Genomic DNA, 17,294 nt, shown 5'->3' on the forward strand with positions numbered 1-17,294 from the left:
TTGTTAATTTTTCATTTTCTTTGGATTTTTGTTTTGATTACTTTGTTAAAATCGATTTTTTATAAGCTTCCCATTGATACTTGTTACGCCTCATTTGGTCAACTGGTTAGTAAATGACACTCCTTTGAAGTCTAACCATTTATGTCACCTGGGTTAAAAATGCATAAAATGTACAATATTCGATATTTTGTAAATAAATTAGTTCAATAGTGCATTTATTTTAAATATTAACCCCTAGCTAATTAGCATTCAGATTTCAGTAATTTATTCTGATTTTCTATTTTAAAAAAATTACTAGTCTCGAAAAATCAAAATAACAAAGTAGTTTTTTTTTAAATAGTTATAGTTCAGATAATTTCACAACTTAATTAAAAAATTCATTAAAAAAAACCAAAAAATAAAATAATATATATAAAATAAAAATATATTATGCAATCGAAAAATCACATCAGAGTTTTTCAATCGCAACAATTTTTTTAAAAACCTTCCGGACTCCATCCTCCCGATCTCCCTATTTAAAAAAATTCAAAAAAAAACATGTCCCATTAACCAAGCCTCGTTATAAACTTTAATTACACGATCGGAAGATCGCATTAGAGCTTTCCAACCTAACAAGTTTAACAATCCTCTCGATCTCCCGATACCGATCATACAAAAGTCAAAGGGGCATTCAAAGTCTCATAACACTTTTGTAATTCGATTTTGGGTTTTTATGTTTTGAACTATTACTCATGCGTATGAGTAAAGTAGGAGTGGTAGGATAGTTTTAATACTATAATAGTTAATTAAAATTTAATATATTAAGTTTTGAATTAAATAAATTGATTAATTTAAAATTTAATTATTATTTAGATCATTTAGATTAATTAATTTATAAATAGTTAATTATATTAGTTAGTTAGATTAATTAATAACATTAGTTTAGTTCATAATTAACAATTTAATTAGAATTAATTTTTAGATAATTATAATTTTAATTTAAGATTAAATTTTTAATTTAAAATTCTAATTTTTTAATCAAGTAACAAAAATTCTAGAATTGTGCTAGATTTGACTCATCAACTTTGGAGGTCCATAGATTGAATTTTACTTGGCCAAATGAGGCCCAGGATAGCTCATTAGAAAAATAAAATTAAGGAGAACATTTCTGAAAAGGTTTCACTAACAGATTTGGTCATTTATTGGGTCGAAGATCACGTAGAAGATCAAGCTCCGAATTTTAAAAACAAAATCAATTTTTTGAGTTTTATTTTCTTCATTTTCATTTGCCCAAGCCTCTTCTAATTGCAGATTCGCTCATCAATAATATTATTGTTCAATTAAACCATCCGAGGCATCAATAGAAATCTTATATTTTATTTCAATTATTTATTTAACTGAAATTGATTGGATTTGTTTTAATGCCAGAAATGGTATCTTGATTTTATTGTTGCATCTTAATTTATTTTGATTTCTTTTTACAGGAAAACAGTGGAAGAGATATGGAAGAAAAGATTTCAATCAATGAAAAGGCTTCAACAATTAAAGATTGGAATTTTGAGCAAATAAAATTGGATCAGACAGATTTACCTTCAACAAACTCTCCTCTTAAAATACCTTTGGAAATATTATAAATGAGAGATTGCAGAATGTAATTAGAGGCTACTCTTCTCTGCAATTTTAGATTTCTAAAAGCACTTCTGTAATAGGAATTTAGAGTTGTAGGAGGGAGGAGAGAAAATCTCAGATCTGAGGATTAGTGAGGATTTTTCCTTTGTATCTTGAATTATGTATGAGGGGCAGAGTTTGCACTATTGTGGCTCTAGTTTTGAAAGCAGAAGTTCAAGCAATGTAAAGGACTGTTGGAAACCAAGGTCAGAGAAATGGATGCAATAAATTGGTATTTCTAATACTATTGTTTCAAATACTAGTTTTATTTTTATGATAACAGGAATGTGTCATTTTATTCATGTTTGTGCACTTTTGTCAATATGCATAATTTGTCTCAATGTTGTTATTATATATCTTTGATCTTATGGATTAAATTCTTATTTCTGAGTAACTATTTACTTAGAAATCTGTCTTAGAAAATTGATTTATTAAATAGTGATGTGCTGCGAACTATTTTTGCATATTATTGTTTAATTATTGGATTTACTGATTTGACTTTCAATATCATTTTTGTGAATTATTTCCTGAGTGTTGTTGGTTTATTATTTCAGTTAAAATGTCTCAATAGGATGTGTCTCGATATTCACAAATGTCAGTTAACTGAACTAATTCATTAGCTTGACATTAACTAAATGCTAAACATATTTAAATACTTATCATTTAATTATTTTTCTCTTAGTTGCATTATATCTATATCTACCTAATTAAGATAAGATTAAGATAGTTTATTTTGCTTGCATCTTAGAATAAGCTTGCATTTAGATTAATCTCTACATTCTTTTAAGTCCTCTTCTCAAAGAGGCAAAAGTTTAGTTGTGGCTAGGCTGAACCCAAATCAGCTTAAGGGTCATTCTCTTGCCTGATTAGCAAGAAGAAGTGATCTGATATCTCTGTCTATTGGTAGTTAAAGATACATCATAAACCAACAGTGATAGGGAGAAGGTAACTGGGCCTAGTTAAACCAGTCGGAACCACTACTCCAAACGGAAAAGGAGTTGCATTAAGGTCTGAACCAGGAGGTTATCCCCCAATGTTGAGGCAGACATTTTTGGCCCTCAACATTTGTGGCGCTAGAAGGAGGGCTTGAGACTTGTTGTCTAGTAGAGTCTTTTCAATTTTAAATCACAATGGCTCCTCTTAAACTTCCAATTTGGAGTTGTATCCATGGACGTGCATCTTCCAATAATTTACCCGAAGTGGTAAGACTCTTATCTCAGGTAAAGTTCAATGGTAAGAGAAATTCTTCTGCTTTTAATCATGTCTTTCAATTTATTCAAAATATTTCAAATTATGATTTTCAAGGAATTGATGAAGGCATTTTATGCAGAATTTTTACTCTCACATTTGCGGCAAAAGCCAGAAACTGGTGTAGAACTCTTCCAGTTGCCTCAATTCACAGCTGGGATCAATTTGTTACAATTTTCATTTGTAAATTTGACGGCTATGATTATGAACAGGTATGTAATGAAATTGAATATCTACGAAGGTTTGAAAATGAGTCTGTATTGATTTTAATATTCGATTTTATTTGAATTGTTTAAGATTCAAAATCGAAGATAAACCTACAGAAGAAGAATCACTAGATTGGTTTGAATATATATCACGTATCGGGGAATTGGACTTGGTTATCAGACCTCCTCGAGACTTCAAATACCCAAAACTACTAAACCCAAAATATTTGGCCATGGTGATGACGGGGAAAGTGTTGGCATAATAAGATGTAGTTGGTTAATGAGAATGTAGGGCTATCAATGGATGTCTAGACACCAAATTGATAGGATATCTTTGCATCCTAATGTGACATGTGACATGGCATACCACCATGGAATGCACACATGGAGCTGACATGTCATGATGACATGGCACCAAGTAGATCCTTGATGATGTCACATGATGATGTGACATTAATGTGGAAATTCAACATGGCAGGACAACGTGGATTGGAGTACCGATGTGGCTCTAAGGTTGATCCTAGGTAGCACCCAGCATATCGATGATGCATATATCAAGCTTGCGGGTTTTAGGTCTTGGAGGTACGTGACCTTCACATCAGGCTTTTCCTACTGATACAATGAACCATGAAACACTAGTAATTATCGAAGAAGGTTTTCTATCTAATGATAGTGACATATCAAAACCTTTAGTTGTTGGGCTATCAAGTATTGAGCATCAGGGAATTTGGACTCAATTATTATACTTCCTCGATACTGTCAATGCTCCAAACTACCAAAACTAAAAAGGTTCGAATGTGGTAATGATGAGGAAAGTCTTGACATGGTCAAGGATACCATTTTTCAATCATGTTTCCATTGATGTGGCATTATAGATGGAAACATGTGGACAAAAGAACTGCCAATTTTTTCCATGTGGAATTAATATAGTTGTTGATGTGGCACTTGGAAGGTGGATTTTCAAATGGGCATAACTTTGGATCCAAAGCTTGGATTTTGACAAATTTATATTGTTGGATCTCGATGAGAAGAAGATGATGGCGATCTCAAAAATAATCTTTGAAGTGGTTGAAGGAAGATGAATTCTAACCACCCCACTTCCTTGAGGAAACCTAGGAGGTCAGGTATGGATAACCTGCAGCCTTACTCAACATTTAAGGGGTTCTGTATGTTACAAGTGGGGTCAGAGATAAGTTTCAACACTCACACTAAATGGGCTCTAGAGATATACAATTATCTAAGATGAAGTTGGAGCTCTTACATAGATGGTACCAGAGCTAATTTTAAACACTAGACTTGGATAGGCTAACAAATGGACCATAAAAATTAATATAGAGCTATGATATAGATGATATTAGAGTTGTGGTTCAAACACTAGACTTGGAGTGTCAAAAAATCACCATAAGGATGATTTTGGACTAGGATAAATAGCTTGTTGGTTATGTTTTTCACTATTAGTACTACTTGGATTTAAACGTGGAAAGAAAATTGATGTTTTGGAAGTTTTTTCTTGAGATGAGAAATCTAGAAAAAATTGTTGCCCTTGTGATTGGTGTTGATCTTGTAAATAAGAGAGTTTGGCATGAAAATTGTAGTAAACTAACTTGTATGCGTAATGAACACATATGGGTATGTGTGTCTGCAGAATTTAGGATGTCGTTGTAAGCCATGTTAGAAGTATATTGTTGGAAGGAATATTTCCATGATTTGAAGTAATGGTTTAAGCAAGGATGAAATACATTGTTAAGTATATCTGTGCATGAGTGTATCCCATTAGGGATGTTTTAGTTGAAGGATTAAGAGGTATTACTACAGGAATCTTGGGTAAGGTGGGTATTTCCTAAATTTGGTTATGTTAGGAATGAGAAATAGTCCTTGCATTGGGTGTGAAAAATGGAAAGCCCTAATTTAGAAGGCCTTGGTTTTAGTTCTAGGATAGCTAGCATGGATGGAAAAGGATAAGGAATGTTAAAGAGTATGTTTGAGGAATGTTGAGTAGGCGAGTAAGAAAATATTGTCTTGTAGATTAGGTTAGAATTGAAATTTGAGTAAAAAGTATCATAGGTAAAGTGATGCACATCGATATATGTGTATGTGCACATGAAGGTATGGAGGGCATACCTAAAGGTACCCCTAAGTGTTTTGTATGATTTATAGCATGAACACATGGAATTGGTATGAATGTTGGCCTTTCTAAAGACGTATTCTTAATGGAGATGAGGATCTTCATCGATAAACTAGTGCAAGTACTCACTTGGAAAGTGAGTGAGAATTTTGTATCTATATCGCACTTTCCTTATGGAATTATTGGTGTGTTTTTATGCAAAGAAAATATGGCTACTAAAGAGTTTTTATAGATTACAACTTGATTATATGATGCAAAGTGAACTCCAATGAGATTTTATCTTTAAAAATATATTATAACAATTGGAGCAATATAATAGTGCAAACTGAATAATAATTGAGAAAATATAAAATTATAACAATGTAATGTAAGATGAATAAATGAATAATTTTATTTCTCTTTCATATAGTTTATGATATTTTCCCATGGTTGACTAAGGTTGGAGATGGTTGAAGATGGTTGACCATGTTTGACTATGATTGGCAATGTTTAAACATGGTTTACTATTGTTGGTTGCGGTATTTAGGATGGTTGAATATGGTTGGAAAATGTTGAAAATAGTAAACTATGTTTGACTATGATTAAATATGGTTAACCATGGTTGACCATGTTGACTATAGCTGAACAAGGTTGAAATATTCACTAATTATGTCACATTGAGACATTGATCTTGGCTTAATTTGTTGAATTTCTATATTCCTGAATGTTATGTGGCATCATGATGTCAATGAAGGGTTATGTCACATTATATTTGGTTGACTTTTATGGCCCATGGTTGATTATGGTTGATCATATTTGACTGTGGTTAACCATGGATGATTTACAACAATTAATCATGTTTGACTATGATTGACAATGTTTGAACATGGATGACTATGGTTAGATATTTTTTACCATGGTTGACTATGGTTGGACAAAACTAACCATTAACTAAAATTGTCTATGATTCACCATGGTTGACAATTGTTTTCAAAATTTAACCATGGTTTATAATGGTTGACCATGGTCAACGTTAGCAAAAACATTGGCCCTCCAGGGGATCCAAACAACCCTACTTTTGTTCCAATTTCACCTATAAAAAGGTATAGTCATATTCAAATCCCATTTAAAATGGCTTGGGAATTAACAATACATAAATCTCAAGGCATGGCATTACCAAAAGCTACAATTGACATTGATAGACTTGAATAACAAGGTCTAACCTTCATTGCAATATCTAGAGTTACCTCTTTAAATGATCACTTCTCACAATTATCTAGCTTCAAAAGGTATAGAAGAATGGAATATAACCCTCTTATAATACGTAGGAAACAAGTTGAGACATTGCTTTAGCCCAAAACTTTTCCATCATTTCTACTGTAACAAGTTTAGTTTTCATATTTGTTAGAAAGCATTTGATGCACCTCTCATTGCCACATATCTATGTAACTTTTCATCATTATTATTTTTCTTTCTTCATTTTGTTATTCCATATATGCTTTAATGAATATTATTACTTACTTACTTGATCACTTTTCCATGCAAAGTGATTGTCCCTTTTTTAGTGCACTCACTTTTCCATATCCCTAGCACACATGTATCTCTAATGCTCCATATATCTACATCAGATTAGTGAGATACATGTGTGTTAGGGATATGGGAAAGCAAGTGCACAAAAATGGATTCTCTCTCTCTCTCTCTCTCTCTCTCTCTCTCTATATATATATATATATATATATATATATAGAGATATATATATATATATATATATAGATATATATATAGAGAGAGAGAGAGAGAGAGAGAGAATAGACCATATCATTGTTTTTATATTATATGGGAGTCACATTGTTAGTTGAATCATAACAATATTTTCAAACATAAAAAGCATCATTTTTTTTAATGTAACATAACAATGCGTGTAAGTCAATACATTTGGGCCTGGAGTATGCCCTAAAACTGCTTCTGCTTGGCTAAGAGCTCGTCTTCCTCGGACGTAAGGAAAAAGGTTAACGGCCCAAGACCCAGAGGCATCTGGCAGGAGTGAAAGCCTGCTCCCTTACGGACCACCAGCGGGTTATTTCAGGTGGCGTGGTTTTCCTTGATAACAGTGATGTGTCAACTGACATTCGCGGATAGCAGCCAGAGATGGCTGTCCTCACTGTTGGTTTGACAAACTGAGTTTGATAGGTTTTTCCACCTTTTGAGAAGTCAATACATTTGAATATTATAATGTTTTAATGTTTAAATAAGAAGTGATTCAAGCCCCCGATGGGTAGCTCAATTGGAAGTGGCCGTGAAAATGAAGTATTATGTGCGATGAGGTTCGAGGTTCAAATCCCCCCAATTCACTTATGTGTGCAGAAGGGGTATATGTAGGCACCTAGAGGTTATAGTGGTAGTGGTTGGAATTGACCCTATGTCAAGGAAAATTTTAAGGATGGATATTTATCTTAAGGTTTAGAAACCTTGGAAAATCTCACTAGTCCATGATATGCAATCTATAAAATGCTTGGTGATATTTCTATAAAAATATTCAATTTCTAATAATTTTATATAGTCTCTATATACAATTTTCGCAATTTTAAAGGTAAAATAATTTCATACTATAAAATTTGGGTAAAATATTTAAATTAGGAAAAATAGAAATTAACGAATCTTTTTTTTGGAGAAAGCAAGGAAAATTAGCCCACTTGTGAATATTAAACCCTAAAATTTTCCCTACCCTGTTTCACGTGAGTACAAGACCAACATAGTTGTTGATTCCTCTAAATAACAAAAAAAAACAATGTTCCAATATATTGAAATTCATAAACAGTAACAATGTTTCCATTCCATATCATATTACCATAACTTTTCTATTATATGAGGAAGATTTTTTTTATAGTGTTTACTATTTATCTATTATATTGTATTATATTGTATTCATTTAGCTATTACACTGTATTGTAATTTATTTTGTCTATTTTAATGTATTTTCTTTTGTCTAATTTGTATTCCATGTTTACTAGATATTTCTTATTATTTTCCATATTATATTCATGTATACTAAAATGTTTCATGCTTTCCAATCCCATACATTGTATCTTCTGGTATGCGGGGGGGTGTGATAGATGGATGACAATTCTGTAGTTGGGGATCGTCAATTGACGATCTACTATCAAGTTGGTAAATTCATTCAAGTTCAGCTTAGTTTGTCGTTGAAAGTTTGGCTCAGGGCTTCATAGTTGATATGGTGATTTAGCCATGTTCACGACATGGACCACTGAGGTTTCTTCCCATGCATTTCAAATCCTTGTTCTTACTTTTCCCAATTTAAAACTAACCTGAGTGCTTAGAAAAAAAATAGGTTTATAGATTGAAAGAAAAAATAATTAGCTTGTTTAGTAGTTGGATTCAATGAGAGAGTAATGTTGATTGGCATATAAATAATGATTTGGAATTTCCAATACAACACAATATTTCCATTGGGGAAACTCGTGGATTATATTATCATCATCATGATTCATCCCCTATAATTATTCATAGAGATGTCAAGTCCACCAATGCACATCCATTATGCATGTTCTATAAAACACCTCAACATGCACACACACATATATGTGTGTATGTGTGTGCACTTTTATATAAAATTCAACAAGTGGATATGGCTCAACATCTAAAGTTAACCATGGACACCTAAAGATAACAATAGTAAAACATGTCAATCATTGTCATCCATAGTGGTGAAATGGTCACCCTTAGTCAACTATGCTAAATGTGATGAAATGAAAAAACCATTGTCAAATGTCATAATCTAACTTAATTGTCAAGGATCATTAAATAACAACATAACCATTGAGGAACATGGAAATTCAACATCAGTCAGCCAAGATGAATGTCACAACTCTACGTAATCATTAAGGAACATTGCATTCAAATATATCCTTTCATAAACATTGCAAAGCAACATCACCCTTCGAGAACATTGCAAATCAACATGACTCCACCTAAATGAATGTCATGATGTGACATTTCCATTAAGGAACATAACAATTTTGATATAACCCTTGATGGTTGTCATAATGCAACAAATCCATTAAGTAACACATAAATTCCACATAACTCAATCAACATTAATATCAAGAATGTAGCAATTGGACATAGGTCAACTAAGATGAACATTTCAATGTCGCATTACTCAAATATAGTTAAACATAATCAATATGCTCAATCATAATCAACCATGTGAAATAATTGTCAACCAAGATGAATCATAGTGAACATAGGGAATACAATAATTTGATATAAGGAAATGAAGATGAATGTTGCAATGTGGCACAACCATTCGGGTGCCTCACAATCCAACATAAACCTTGATACATGTTGCATCAACCATAGCCAAACATGGTTTACTATAGAAAAGCATTGTCAAACATGACGAAACCATAATATTCAATGGTCAATCAATGTCAACAATAGTAAAAACAAGGTTGAACATTATCAAACAGTGTTATACGAAGGCATTCATAGTTAAAATTGTCAACCATATTTTAACATGATAAATCATGTAAATACTTTTATAAAAAACTTCCTTTTGGTTATATGAGGTTCACGATACATAAAATCGGAGTTTTCTATCCATTAAAAAAATTAATTGAATTTTTAACAATGTGTTCATTCATATTTACAAAAGACTCTTAAGGTTATTGTTGCACCACATATAAATCTTACATTGTGGTAAAATTACACTTATCATTTAAATTTCTATCAAACACGCATCATATTTATTATTGGAAATGTAAGGTACCCAACCCCCTAATGCCTCATTAGGGCTGCGAAATTTACTTAGCGTTAGGTGTGGAACCTGATTATCTTCCTGATTGTTCAGAGGTTTTTTGTTTTAGCCGCGTTGGATCGCCGCCCATTTAATTGTCGTCGCGCCCCCCTGGTGGGGGTATAAGGGCAACACCCCCCAAGCTAAAGATAGATGAAATTTTGCCTTTTAAAATATTGTAATTTCGTAGTCAATATGGTTCGTTCATTAGGCGGATCATCTGATGGTAGGAGTTATGTTAATTTAGGGGTTGTTTTCCCTAGAATGATCTGTTTATATGAGGGAATTGTATGGTGGTTGTGTATTATTATTATGAGTGAGAAAGAGAGAGGAGATTGTGTGAGAGCAAAGAGGAAATTACAATGGATCTGTTGTAGGTTGTATCTCTTCATTTTGTTGGATAATATAAAAGGAAGGACTGGTTGTTTCTCTGTGGACGTAGCCCAAATTGGGTAAACCACGTATATATGTGTCTCTCTTGTTTTACACATTTTTGTATTTGTGTTTCTGTAATATTTTATGTATTTCATTGCTCTGTTAATTAATTTCTAATACTTAGACACAACCATGAAGGTCAATTATGAAGATGGAGTTATCAAATTTCCTCTTTTTTAAACCAACTCAAATACATTTTTTGCACCACCATTGTGTTCTAATTTTCAAAATATTTCCAATGATATAAACTTAATCCAAAATAGAGTTTTGGATAAACTTAATATATTTAAATATTTTCCCTTCAACCCACCTGAATCTCCATACTTCCATGTGGCCCCACCTTAATGGTCCATGTGGTGAACCTAGCCAACTCGACATATAGATTATTGGGCCTCGAGCCAAACTGTCAACGACAAATAAGCACAATCTCAAATTTCTCAACCCAACATCATGTCATTAATTGATGTTTCCTAGCTACGTTAATTTCCATCCATCTATCAGCTCCCTCACATAACCTAATGCTACAAGGAATAGGAACGACTACTGGCCAAAAATCGATAGGCCGACGAGTCGACACCTTATTATCCAATGGGTCATTGGTTGATACCCAATAATATGTTAGCCACACCACCATAGGCCTCGATGCCAATTGGTTGCCTCTTTGGCTCCATGTCATCTTTGACCATTCGCTTCCACTTGACTCGTCCCCATTATGTGCTCTAATCCACATCATGCAAAGTCCTTGTGTCATTAGCTTATCATGTGAGAACCATTTCATTGTCATGTTAGCTTCATGCCAACATCATGTCATTTCCATGCCAGCATGCCATGTAATTGAGGGCCATGGTACATGCCATGCCACCATGACAGGTCATCTGTCATGTGGAATTCCACAGGAATCGAAATCAATGCCACATTAGGGCCCCTTTCAAGGTCGATAGTATAGAGAGAGAAGTCTCAATAGGAGGGTCTTCCTAATGGCCTGATACCCAACTCCTCGATGGCCCGATGTCTGATGGTCGATCACTCATCAATCATAGTGACATGCTTCTTGTCTACTATTGGTTTGGGTTCCATTAGTATTAGGGCCATGTGGCATTATGCACATAATGATTATCTGAAATCTTACCTCTGATCTCATGATTACGTGATCCCATCATTTGACATCCCTGACGCTCTGTCTCTATTAACTAAGAGGGTTTCAAGTTTTGTCTATATCGCAAGTTTGACAATACTAGCAATGGGTATAATCCCAACACCTAAATAACTACTACTTTGGTGCTTCGATATCTGCCCTCCTAAGCTAATCCACTTCTAGTTAAGTTTTAATTCATACCCCTTATCAACCATATGATCAAGGATTGGGGCTAAAGCCCCAATCTCAAAATTTCATAGGAATCGTCAAACCAAAGTGGAAATTCCATCCCCGAATTTCTCTATAGCTTGAAACCATGGGGAAGTTGATCCTCAAATTTCTTTTGAGCAAGGCATGATTGCAAAGGGGAATTCTTAGTCTATCCTAGGAGCTAATAAATACTTTATATGACACTTAATTTACTAAGAAGGCTTTGAAATCCATAAAGGTACCCATTAATCATGAAGACATCCTCAATCCTCCTTCTCACTGTCACATACAAGATCGCGGCATCCAAACCATGGAAACTTACCACTAATCAACAATCCAAATCATAAGAAGTGCACAATCATTCAATCCCTTAACTAGCATAGCAAGGCTAGGAAATTCACCAAGAACCTCACCAACTCACATCGAACCATTCAACATATTATCCAACTAGCTCAAGAGTTCTTCGGTGAACTCTATAACACTTGTTATCAAATGTTATGTGACGGAATATCTCATCTGATTCCTCACCTTGTTGTCAAGTCTATTTCCATCGTTTCTACGTCTAGAACACCAACAAAATCTTTTAATCTTTATAAGAAATATACGGCTCCTCAACTTATTTGATATATTTACGTCAAATTTTTCCATTGAGTCATATCAAAGGCTTCTAGTTAGCCCCCATAAGTCTTCTACTGGTACACTTCCCATACCTTTGAGCAGTTCTAGTACTATTTCTCAACTCCTCTCATAATTCCTTGGAAAATATTAATTCTCCAAACCCCCTTATTGGCTTCCCTCCTCTCCATGTCTTATCGTAGTCCATATCCAAGCTTCACCTCTTCATCAGATTGTATTATACTATAATAACAATTGTTCCAGTTTTCACCCATTTACATTTACATGCCTATGCAGGTATCTGTTGTTTCCTAAAGACAATTCGTAGTTGTAGAGGAATTAGTGCCTAGGCATCAAAATACTTAATCAACCTTTGAAAAGTGAATAGCTATTTGATAAATTAGTCTGTGATAAGTATTCAAACCCCTAAAATCTCCTTTGTTTCCATCAAATAGGTCAATTTTTCGAAATATGCAGACTTAATCGACCTTTAAAATCTGATAGAAGAATGAAGGATTAAGACTAATCCCTTGAGTAATAAAGAATTCAAGATACTAGAACCTAGGAGGAATTGCATTTAACATTCAAGATATCAATGGAATGTAACTCTGTGTTCTCCAACATTTGAAATTATAAAATTATACTGTATTAATTCATAAAATCAAAAGGTGTGTTCGAAACAAACTTAATCTCTTGCAAATATTTTAATCTTATTTCATTAAAACATTATTTTTTTCAAGGGTAGTCTTGTATGCATTCTTGAACATAATAATTTATCTCAAACATTCCAGAACATGATTAAAAGGAAACATGCTATGAACAAGATGCATATACACATAAGAATAATACTAACTGCAATCAAACTTGAAAAATGGAATTTGTATTGATTTCTTGAAAACTTGTTGAGGGCTTTTCAATACAATGTTACAAATTTCTCATAGAAATTCCCCAACCCCAACAAGTTCCCTTCTCATTTCCTTTTATTTTCCCTGGAAATATAACTTCTAGTTTTAGTTATAAAACTAATATTGTAAATGACCAAATTTCTCACAAAAATTCCCCAACCCCCCACAAGTTCCCTTCTCATTTCCTTTTATTTTCCCCGAAAGTATAACTTCCAGTTTTGGTTATAAAACTAATATTGTAAGTGACCGATTTTAGGTTAACAAGTTAACCTTTAGTCTTTTACAAACTTTGTTAAATAAGATCCCTTTTTTTATCATTTTAATGACTTGTATAATAAATCAAGCTTAGTGAAATATCCTCTCATCTCTCCACATATTTGTTAACCTTTAAACTTTTACAAACTTTGTTAAATAAAATCCCCCTTTTCTAATCATTTAAATGACTTGTATAATAAATCAAGCTCGGTCAAATATCCTCTTATCTCTCCACATATTTTGTATAAAGTCATCATAGGTTGTTATATCATTATATCATTGTTGTCCAACCTCACAAATTCAGCTAGGTTTTACCCTTTATAAACATTTTTATGTTAATTATGGGGTTCATGCAACTCTTGATTACATGGATTTTAAGTCAGAGTTAAATTTTGGCGTATAAATATTGGAGTTGTTTTTAGTGCGATTTTTTGGAGTTTCCAGGAATCATGCATTTAAATTTGTGGTGAAATCTTGATTTGTGTTATTTAAACTAGTTTTTTTGAGTGTATATATGGATTTAGCACCCTGAAAAATCCCTAGGGCATTTCTATTGTGCAGGAGTTACCCATCAAACTTGTGATTTCAATGAATCACTGCCGGATTTTAGAAAAATTAGATCGAAAAAATCCACTAAAAAAACTTCCAAAAAATCGCACTAGAAACAACCCAATAATTTATATAAAACTATCCACTTTAAACAATGTGCATCAACCTTTGAGTCTTCAAAATGATTTAATACACCTTTCCAAATACCAAATAGAATGGTGACCAAAACTGATCGTTTGTAAACCAACAAAATGCGGACCCCTCCTGGTGGTTTTAAAATGAGGGGGAGGGGCCCCGCAATTTACATCCATGGGGAGGGAAATATTGAGCTTGAATCCATTTGCGAACCCACTGCATTAAATGTCGAAAACACTGGGGGTCCATAATTAAACTAGTTTGTCAGCTCTTTGTTGCTCTACCATCACAGTACACATCGAATTACTTCATATGGTGGGAGCCATCAATTTCACGTGGTCCACATCTAAATCCATAGCATACGACTGAATCACTTTCTGAAAGAATGGCATTCACTTGAAAGCAAATGAAAAATCAGTCTGATAGTGCTTTTACAGTTGCAAATGCCCAACATGAACCATAATGTCCCTGATCTAATATGCTCTGAGTAGACCTACAATGTGGAGAAGTTTTGTGTGCATCAAATATTAAAAACAAACTATAGAGAGGGAAAACAAACGACATTGATACATTCTACAAATATTTACAACTACTTTTTTGGAAAACAAACGATAGCTCAAAGATAGAGAGGAAAAATGAAAAGAGAAAATTAAAAAAATACTCTCCTTCAATAAGTATGCAGATATGGATATTTTTTCATGAGTTTAGCAGATATGAATATTTTACAAATTTATTCCATCAACGCAAGAAAACCTTGCTCATCGCTAAAGTATCTTCCTTTTTGGGGCACAAAAATAGTGGCGGCCCAGGATTCGTTGTAGCTGTAGAATTCTGATATGACAGAAAGCTCTGGCCTTTGTGTCGACATTATAATCAAAATACGAAGATGTTTATGAACTTACAGGAAAATAGTAGTTGCAACTAAATATTAGTACAGCAGATCTTCAGTTAATCAACAACATATAGAAATTACCGGCCAATAAGAATATATTTATGCAGCTTTCATTCATTCAAGGCCAAAAGTTTACAAATGTTATAGAACCTAGATCTGGCAGATCTGTTTAGATCCTGCGGGATCTGTCAGATGATGTTCACTTGATATCTATACAAAGTTTCATAAAGAATAAAATCCAGCAGTAAATTCGTGCATCTACCATTATCAATCCTGCGTGTAGCTACTATTATTAATCCTGCCTGTAGCTTCAACTGTTAAGACTGTGGGTGGAATCTGTAAGCTGATGTGCACTTTTGATCCCTCTCTTGTTAACACTGTTGGTGGGATCTGCAAGCTGATGTGCACTTTTGACCTCTGTCTTAATGGTCAGATTCTAAGATATTTTTGGAATCTGCAATCCACATAAAGTAAAAAGATATTTCTAGAATCTACAATAGACATAAAGTAAAATCCAATGGTAAACTTAGACTTATTAATAATCCTGAATCCTGCCTGTAGCTTCTACTCTTCAGCTTCATCTTCTCCACCAGATTGATACCAAATCATCAACAATACCAGTAAGAGTATGAAAGCCACACCCACCGGAGAGCCTCCCACCCTGTGGATTGTTGATGGATCCACGTCACTGAAGAAGAATGAGCGTGTGGGTTTCCTCTGGGACAGCCATCTGATCAGTATGAGCAGCAGCACAGGTGAGAGCATGACCATTGTAGGATTAATTTCTTCCATCTGTTCCAACACAGTGCTGTACAAGGGCACTGCCAAGACAATGCCTATCATGGCCACCAGTAGAATGGTCGTTGAAGAAATACGAATAGTGCCAGAAGGAAACACAGCCATGGAATTGTGTTTATGACAATGAAATAAAAGCCTATACTGTGCAACAATTATATCAAGCAAACTCTGGGAATACTACTCAGACAAATTGAGTATTTGTATATGTATAGAGCTTCTGGGTCTCTCTGATCTCTTAACGATGTTAAAGGTGGATGCCCTAGTTTAAGTAAACTCCACCTGACAAGGCGATGAATATTAATGAAGGGAGGGCCAGACTGTATATGACATCACCTGTTCCCGGTCTGTTTGTTACTTCGATTTCCGGGGTCATGTGATCAGAAGCTTCTCGGCTCTGCCCAATGCATGTGTTTCACCTCTTTCGAGAATGGATCAACACATTAAATAATGGCGTAGTTAGGGAGGTTTTAAATTTGTCCCGAAAAGAATGGAAATTTTGATAATATTTTGAAAAAATTTAGTAAAAATTTTGGGAAATTTAGTAAAAATTTTGGGAAATTTAGGTTAAGGTTATTAAGTTCAAGATTTTGGATGTTATAGGGGTTTTTGAAGGTGCTGAGTCTATTTCCACTATTAAAAAAACAAGATTCAAGGAGTACTCCTATCAGAATTTTAGAAAAATTAACCGGATTCTGGTAATATTTGAGATAGACAAATTTACTAGACAAAAGATTCTTGGTAATACAGAAATTTTTGAAGATATTGAATCTATTTCCACTACAAAATGAAAATTCATACATTCCTGCTCTCAGAATTTTAAAAAAATTAACCAAATTCAGATAACTTTTAAGAAGATCCGACAAATTTGCCGCCAGTAGACCGCTTAATTAATTTCCCTGTAATGAGATTCCTTTAAAAAATGACAATAACGTCAATGATAATCATCATTTTCTTGAGTGGTGAATGCAGGAATCAATTCATTTCCAGATTGATGATGCGTGACGACATAGGAGTAAAACGGCGTCTGTCTGTCTTACATGGACTGTACTTACGCGAGGCAGTCAGCTGTGAGGCCGAGGCGATCTTTATTTAAAGAATTGAATACAAAGTTGCATGTGCATCCACGATATCTGCATCTGATTGCATCGAATTTAGACTGTGGCAGGTCAAACAGCACATCAGTATCTATTTTTTATAATCATCCACCATATTGATTAGCCGAATGAGGTTGATCTTAGATTCCATGAGATTGAAAACATAGTGAAAGAGCTGAGTTTTAAAGTGTTTAGCGTGGGATGCCAAAGATACATGTGGCAAGTCGGGGGGTGGGTAGGGTTCTGTATA

General features: G+C 33.8%; 1 protein-coding gene across 1 annotated transcript; it reads right to left on the reverse strand.

Annotated features, from left to right (window-relative positions):
- Window positions 1-15,221: 15,221 nt before the first annotated feature.
- LOC149228370 (uncharacterized) lies at window positions 15,222-16,352 on the reverse strand. The gene has a single exon (XM_089375678.1). It carries the CDS (start codon window positions 16,053-16,055, stop codon window positions 15,717-15,719), a length of 339 nt encoding a protein of 112 aa, XP_089231804.1. The 5' UTR covers window positions 16,056-16,352; the 3' UTR covers window positions 15,222-15,716.
- Window positions 16,353-17,294: the final 942 nt, after the last annotated feature.

This window comes from Pinus tabuliformis, chromosome J (genome assembly GCF_031772625.1).
Source record: "Pinus tabuliformis cultivar Carrire ecotype Pingquan chromosome J, CPIR1, whole genome shotgun sequence".
Classification (NCBI taxonomy): domain Eukaryota; kingdom Viridiplantae; phylum Streptophyta; class Pinopsida; order Pinales; family Pinaceae; genus Pinus; species Pinus tabuliformis.

Coding starts and splice junctions, on each gene's coding strand:
- LOC149228370 (XM_089375678.1), bottom strand. CDS start 16,055: ATGGCTGTGTTTCCTTCTGGCACTATTCGTATTTCTTCAACGACCATT.